An 8116-nucleotide genomic window follows, 5' to 3' on the forward strand; every position below is an offset into this window, starting at 1 on the left:
AAAAGCCATGTCACAAGTATGCATCGAGGAGACCCCAGGAGAGATGGAATGAGCAGTTTGAGGTGAAATGGGAAGATAGAAATAGGTGTAGAGTGGAAAAGTAGTTCCCAGGGGCACTAGAGACAAGGTCTGGAAATTAGGAGAGCAGTGAGTCAGAGGAGAAACAGCTCCGAACAATACAGAAATGAGCTGAAGAAGGTAGGTGGCCAGAGGCAGTAATCACAGAAGATGGGAACTTGAAGGGCATGTTAACAAACTGACCTCAAGGTACCAAAGGAATGGTGGTATCCCATCCCAGAAAAAGGCACAGACTTGGTCCTGTGGTACTAGAACAGCAGTGCCCGGATGCTGGTGTGGAAACAGGCATTCCTGTTTGAACAGTGTCTCCGGGGAGGGAGACTGAAGCAGATGATGCCAGGCTGACTGGTGCAAACACTGCAAGTAGGAACAAAGCTTTGGTAACACACAAGACAGAGGAATTCATGTCGGCAAAAAGAACCTGGTTGTGCTTTATAGAAGAGCATAGAGAAGTGGTTTGGGCATCTGGGACCAGTATTCCAATATAACTGGGTAAAACTGGTCTGTGGCAGTAGGTATGGGGAGCTAGAAGAAATCTAAATAAATAGTTGAATGAAGGAACATTCTAAAATATGGGGGACACACCAAATAAACACATAGCAAGATGCAAAATGAAAGGCTGCAGAAGGCATCTTGAGTTTGAGAGTCTGAACCAGGAAAGATCTCTTTCCTACAGAAGGAAAGGAGCCATTAATTCAATTGCCACAAAGTATATACTATGATTATAGTTCCTTTTGTATGTGTGTAGCTTTTGGGTTTCTTCTTTCTCTAAAGAAGCTTTTTTGAAGTTTCTTTAGATTTGTTTACTTGTTTCCCTGTGCACTGAAAATGATCAGGCTCCAAACATTTTGTGAATGCTATAAATTTTGTGTTAATATTTTGGAGCTCTATATTCAGTGTATTGGTTTCAGCTTTCCTTTCCTTTTTCTTATATGTTGCTCCCTTGGTCCTCTCCTCTCTTGCTCTCACTTGGCCATGTTGCTTTTCAGGCCTGTTACACGGCTGTCATCGTGTGCTTTCCCTTCTTTATCATCCTGTGAGGTCTCTTTAACTTTCTTCTGTGTTGGATTCCCTGTGTCCCAAATTCTGTGAATTCCTCTTTTTATTTCCTCCACTGAGGATAACATAGCTGTCGGACATTTCCTGAGAAAGCAAGGCAGTTTTTAGAGACCTTTCCTGTCTGAAAATGGCATTATTCTGTTCTCACCCTTGATTGATAGCTTGGCTCATATAAAATTCTGAGATAGATTATTTTCCTTTAGAATGCTGAAAATCTTGTTTTCCAATTTCCAGTGCTTGGATATGATACTTCCTGGTATAGAAATTTTGTGTCTCCTCTCCTAAATTCCGGGAGTGAGAAATGTCAGGACACTGTGTGTTGGGTTGGCTTTTCCTTTCATCTATTTCCCTGGTAATTAGGATGCCTTCCAAACTGGAAACACAGATTCTTTGATCTGAGTTTTATGTATGATATCTTTGATAATTTCTCCACATTAAATTTTCTCTTCTCTCTTTGTAAAATTTATATTGTCTGGATATACAGCCTCCTGGTCTGATCTCTTATCTCGTAATTTCCTCTCCAAATGTACATTTTTTTTCCTTAGTGTTTCTCATCAACAGCTTGCTTTTGTTTCATGGATGCAATACCTGTGTCTGTGAGAGTATTAATTATAGTCTTGGAACTTTCTTCTTCTCCCTGACATATTTATTTCCTTTTAATTCTGTTTCTGCTTATTTAGGTCTCTTTTGTGTGAGTTGTCTTTCCTATATTGCCTACTGATCCTTTGATGTTTATTCATATTTAAGACTAAAATGCTAATTGAAAGTCCTGTGTGGGTTAAATAAGTCTTCTTATAGTTCTTTACTTTGTCTTTGGGGGAAAGGCTCAAATGTTGCTGTCACTTAATCTTTCTTCTTGAGCTAAAGAGTTTTCCAAGAAAGGAATTCTCCCATCTTCTGATGGCCAGTGAGGGGACTGGAGAAACTGTAAAAATTGGCTTGGAGCCAGAGGGAAATGGAGGGTGAGCCCAGTGGGCCTGAATCTCATCATATCAGTATGGAGACTTTTACTGAGTCCCTCTCTTTTCAGTACAGCGCTTCCCCAGCTTCCCTCAGCTGCTGTGTCTGTGCCCCCAAGTTCGTGTGCTCTGGAGCTATGCTATCCAGTATCCGGTATGGTAGTTACTAGCCACATGTGCCTAGCCCATTGAAATATGGTACGTGTGAAATGCACAATGAATTCTGAAGGCTTAGGATGAAAAAAGAATGTGAAATATATCATCAATAGTGTTTCTGTTGACCTCATGTGGAAATGATCCTATTTGGGTATTTGTATCCTTTTACTTTTTCATGTCACTACAAGACCATGTGAAATCACATGTGGTTCACATTGTTTTTATTAGATAGCGCTACTGTTGACTCGTAGGTGGAAGTCTGACTGTTCTTCATGAATACTTTTCAATCACGTCTCCATTTTTTCAGGCCTATGCCTCACACATTCACCTCTTCAGGGGAACCTGGTGTTTTTGATTCCTGGGCTTTGCTTGGATTCTGTGGCATGAATGGTTTGTTTCTTACTTTCTTCCTCCACAGGCTCAGGTTTCAGCTTCCTTGGCTCTGTTAAAATAGTAATTTCCATCTTCTTTTCATATTTAAAATTTCCTTTTCCTGCCTACTGTTCCCTCTTTTATTCTTTTTGTTCTTTCAGGTTTTTGCCTTTTCAAAATTCTTTATAGTTATTTCAGATGGTATGCATGCAGAGATAAACATGCATGTTCATGTTTCGCCAACTGGAAGATTACAGTTGAACTTGGAGAAAACAGAAATTTGATCATGCCACTGACAGCTTGAGCTTTTTCCTATCTCTTCATTGTGGAAAGTGCAAAGTTCAGTCTACTCTGGCCTCTCTGACTTTTCTAAGTTTCCTTCGTTGTGGTTATGCACCATATAAACAACTGCTAAATCTCAACGACTTAGAACAACAAACATTTATTTCTCGCTCATACTGTGTGGTGGCTGCTAATTGGTTCTGACTCTTCTTCAGCTTGTTATTTGCATCCATGTCATTCTCAAACAAATTAATAGACTTTATTTTTTTAGAGGGGTTTTAGGTTTGGGTTCAATCCCTGGGTTGGGAAAGTCCCCTGGAGAAGGGAACAGCTACCCACTCCAGTATTCTTGCCTGGAGAATTCCATGGACAGAGGAGCCTGGCAGGCTGTGGTCCATGGGGTCACAAATAGTCAGACACCACTAAGCGACTTTCACTTTCACACTAGGTGTATAGAAAGTTGAGCAAAAACTACAAGAAAGTCTTATATTCCCTTTTCTTCTACAACCCCTCCCCAGTTCCCCTATTATTACCATCTTGCATTCATGTGGCATGTTTATTCCAGTTGGTCCATTACTGTCAACTGAAGTCTGACCAGGCTGCCTTTTCATTCAGGATTCCAGGCTTGAATGATCAGCCCCATCTGGAGAAGGCTGTTTTAGAAACAGAGAGATAAGAGTTGGCAGAAGCAGGAAAAGACTTTGAGAGCTTCTGCTTGGAACTGGAATAGTCATATTCCCTTCCAGGTGGTTGGCACAAACCTGCTATCAATGGGCAGGGAGGTCTGCTCCTTCTCCAGGAAGTTATAGAAATGTTGTAGCAAGTAGAGATGTGTAATTTTGTTGCAGTGAAAAGGCAAGCAAATAATGGGGAGCAGTAGTATACTATATCATATCAGCATGGACCCTGCCCACTCAGTTCTCCACTAGCAACCCTTCCATCCAGCTGTAATAAATTTCTTCTTATTTCACACACTTGCCCCACCTTCCTTACATCTCCTTACTCAGCAAACTCCTCAGTGTTTCAGGATTCAGCTCGCTTATTGTAGAAAGTGATTCCTGACTAGTTTAATATGCTAGCCTATTTGTATGCTATGTTGGAATTGTTTTTGCTTTCTTAGCTGCATCCTTCAAGCTTTTAGCAGAAGTAAATTATTATGGAACATCTCCTTATGTGAGTTTTCCTTTAATTTTTATTTTTCATTTGATTTTGGCCAAGGTCTTCATAGAAGAAAAATTACTTGTGTACGTAAGAGTGATCATATGGTCGTGTCTGATCAAAGCTGTGACCACATACCACTTCCATTGCTGGTGACTGAAAGGTGCAATACAGACTGTGAACTAAGGTAAGAAAAAAAGAAATAACATATAATGTAACCAGATAAAAATCAATAAGTGAGATAAGATGTAAAGAATCTACTGCAGTGCCTGGTATAAGGTGCACATGTAATTAATGTCTGTCCTTTCCCATTCCCTTAAAAAAACTTTAGACCCACTAATTTATTGTGAAACTCAGCAATTGGTTTGAGTTTTTTATTCATAGTATTTGCTGAATTTCAGTATAGAGACCTCAATATTTTGTGTAAGAAATGGAAACAAATTTGTCTGTAAAGTAAATACAGGAAAACTCTTAATCTGAAAACCTATGGTTTAAAGCTCTGAAACAATATATTTAAGCATGATCCTCTAATTCCCACTGAACTCATGTACCAATAAACTTTTAAAGTTTGAGAATTAGAGAATCAATAGATTGATTTGTCTATCTTATCAGCATTGTGTCCATTGTTAAGTAATGAGATCCTAGATCATGGTAGGCAAGTTTTTTCTTCTAAAATTCTTGTTATTTGTTTTCTTGTGGTGGGTCTTACAGTGATGCTAAGAGCAATAACCCCATCTAGCAAGCGACAGTCAACATTCAGAGATGGCCAGAATCTCCGTTACTCAGCAAGGATGAGAATTTTTATGTACTTGTGGTGTTTGGAGACATATGGTGCAAGGCTCGTGGTAGAATGGCATGTGCAAGTTGCATCTGCTGCCTTGCAGTAGAGTGAAGTGCAACGAAATCCTTGAGCTGCTATTCAGATGGAAAGAAGCTCCATGAATTCTCTTCTTTGCTGTACTGCTGCGCTCATACTGTCTGAGAGATTGCTTGAGTGTAATTGGGATAATTTGGCTAACGCTGGCAGATTTTACTTGTGGAAAAAAAATGTTCTCTCTGAAAGCATGTCTAAAAGTAGATTATATGAGTTAATGAGAAAATGTGATATGCTTTATAAAGACGAGTTTACCAACTTTTAAAGGCTTTTGATGTAGTCATGTTCCCAGATGTTCTCTGATCCTCAAATAAAGATGTTGCATAGGGAGACACCACCTGATTATAGGTCAGATATATTTGGTTATAGTTTCAAATCTGCTACTTAGTAACCTTAATCTCAATCTTAATCTCAACCAGTTGTTTTCAAAAGTCTAGGGAGAGGCTTGGGATTCCTAGGAAGAGAACCCAAATGTCCCTGGGGTTCCTCTAGGGTGAGGCTTGTGGTTCCTCCAAATGCCTGGGTGTAGTGCTGGTTCCCTACCTCCAGCTTTTATGGATTTGGAGTAAATGTTAAATTTTATTTAGAGTAAAGTAAAATTTCTGACAGAAGCCAAGCATATATACCATTTGAATGCACGGCACCACTGAGCTTCATTTTCTCATCTATATGATGAAAGTTTGGACTCTATGATCTCTAAGAAGTTTTCATCACTAAATCCATGATATATCAAATATTTTTATTGTGGCTTGTCCATAAATTCTAACATAATTTTTAAAATTGAATAATATGTGTGAATTTTTCTGAATCCATGTTTTAAATTGTGTTCATCAGCATACCTTCTAAGCATAATAACATCATTTTTATAGGTGGCACATCATTGGCAAAAGTGAATGTTCAGCCCTTTGCGGTCAAGGATACAAGTCACTGGACGTCCATTGTATGAAGTATTCCATTCATAACGGACAGACTGTTCCAGTAGTTGACCACTACTGCAGTGACCAACTTAAGCCTCCAACCCGAGAACCCTGCCATGGTGATTGTGTCTTAACAAGGTGGCATTATTTAGAATGGTCTCAGGTACAAAGAAAAAAGTATAGCTTAAGAAAAGTTGCTCCTTTATTTTACCTCTAATTAAATATTTGTCACTTCAGAGAAGCGTTTTGTTAAACTTTTTATTTTGTGTTCATTTTTCACCACTTTTCTTTTTTTAATCAGTGCTCCAGAAGTTGTGGAGGAGGGGAGAGGTCTCGAGACTCTTACTGTATAAATAACTTTGGCCACCGTCTTGCTGACAGAGAATGCCAGGAACTTCCCCGAGTGACAGTAGAGAATTGCAATGAATTTTCCTGTCCCAGTTGGGCCACTAGTGAGTGGAGTGAGGTAACATTAAACACTTGAGGCTTAGAATTATTATAACATTGTACAGGAGATCTTTGTAATGGAAGGCTATGTAATCCAAAAAAATATTTCAATTTGCTTTATCATTTGGTAAATAACTGTATTATCAAGGTAGTAAAATTTAAAAATGGCTGGTCCTTAAGCTATTTACAGTATCTGGCCCAAAATGACATAATTGGTGTTTAATCTATAACCATTTTCATAGTGGGCTTTCCTGGGGGCTTCCCTGGTGGCTCAGATGGTAAAGAATCCTCCTGCAATGTGGGAGACCTGGGTTCAATCCCTGGGTTGGGAAGATCCCCTGGAGAAGGGCATGGTAACCCACTCCATTATGCTTGCCTAGAGAATCCCTATGGACAGAGAAACCTGGCAGGCTACAGTCCATGGGGTCACAAAGAGTCAGACACGACTGAGTGACTAAGTACATTTTCATGGTGTGCACAGTAGGCTGAGATACATACTTGTTCTCAGGTCAGTTTTGTACCTTTATTTCTGGAACAAATAGATGTTGTGCTGGGATTTGGGCAGCAGAAATTTGGGGTGGCTGATTTTACCCCATGAAGATCTCTGGTTTTTCTGAGGCGTGGAGGGAAAATGTCCTTAAGGATGGTCTTTAACTGTATTTGAATATACAAATTGATCATTGCATTTTTGGGGGTATTTGTGTTGATTAATACTGAAAGTAATGGTCAGTTGGATTTTTCCAGTGTCTGGTTACCTGTGGAAAAGGAACAAACCAGCGGCAGGTGTGGTGTCAACTGAATGAAGATCACTTGAGTGACGGCTTCTGTGACCCAAGCACCAAGCCTGAGTCTCAGAGACCCTGTGAGCTTCATGCGTGTACTTCCTGGCAAGTAGGACCTTGGGGTTCTGTGAGTATATGACAGTATATGGATTTCTGCTCCAATCCATCATTACAGAATAGCACAGAATTATAGTATATTCAGTCTTTTAGTGGCTGCATCTAATTTTGGGTTGGCTCTTGGAGAAAGATTTCTGAAATGTAAACTATACCTGTATAGTTTTTTTAGTACTGCTAATTTTTCTGTGGAAAATATTCTAGCTTTGACTTTTAACTCACTTTTGTTAGCTACAATACTACAAATTTCTGTATTCAGTATCCTGCCATAAACCATAATAGAAAAGAATATGAAAAAGAATATATATATGAATAACTGATTCGCTTTGCTATGCGCCAGAAATTAACATAGCATTGTTAATCTACTGTACCAAAGTAAACAATTTATGCTTTCATCCGGAGAAGGCAATGGCACCCCACTCCAGTACTCTTGCCTGGAAAATCCCGTGGACGGAGGAGCCCAGTAGGCTGCTGTCCATGGGGTCGCTCAGAGTCGGACAGGACTGAGCTACTTCACTTTCACTTTTCACCTTCATGCATTGGAGAAGGAAATGGCAACCCACTCCAGTGTTCTTGCCTGGAGAATCCCAGGGACAGGGGAGCTTAGTGGGCTGCCGTCTATGGGGTCGCACAGAGTCGGACACGACTGAAGCGACTTAGCAGCAGCAGCAGCCCTGTTTCTTCTCAAGTCTTTTAATTGACGTTATCCAGACACTGTTTTAAAAGACCATAGATACTGGAGTAAATACTACCTCCTCTCCCCTAGAAGACACACCCTTTCTTCTGTTAGGCATGAAGGACAAGGACCTGATCACTTTGGTCCAAACAATAGTTGAGGCAGTCCAGGATAGTTTACATCTTTAATTCGTTTTGTTTCATTTCTTGTTTCTTTTTTTTTTTTTTTTCTTTTTTTTTTTT

General features: G+C 39.7%; 1 protein-coding gene across 3 annotated transcripts in view; it reads left to right on the forward strand.

Moving 5' to 3' along the window:
- Positions 1–8116, forward strand: part of ADAMTS20 (ADAM metallopeptidase with thrombospondin type 1 motif, 20) — a 221432-nt gene that overhangs the window by 106668 nt on the left and 106648 nt on the right. For all 3 annotated transcript variants that reach the window (XM_010860747.1, XM_010860748.1, XM_010860750.1), the window contains 4 exons: positions 4125–4251; positions 5808–6018; positions 6157–6321; positions 7047–7211. In XM_010860747.1, the coding sequence (XP_010859049.1) occupies positions 4125–4251; positions 5808–6018; positions 6157–6321; positions 7047–7211 (668 nt within the window). The remainder of the gene's footprint in view (positions 1–4124; positions 4252–5807; positions 6019–6156; positions 6322–7046; positions 7212–8116) is intronic.

The sequence above is a fragment of the Bison bison genome, unplaced genomic scaffold, assembly GCF_000754665.1.
Source record: "Bison bison bison isolate TAMUID 2011002044 unplaced genomic scaffold, Bison_UMD1.0 scf7180017864470, whole genome shotgun sequence".
NCBI classification, from domain to species: domain Eukaryota; kingdom Metazoa; phylum Chordata; class Mammalia; order Artiodactyla; family Bovidae; genus Bison; species Bison bison.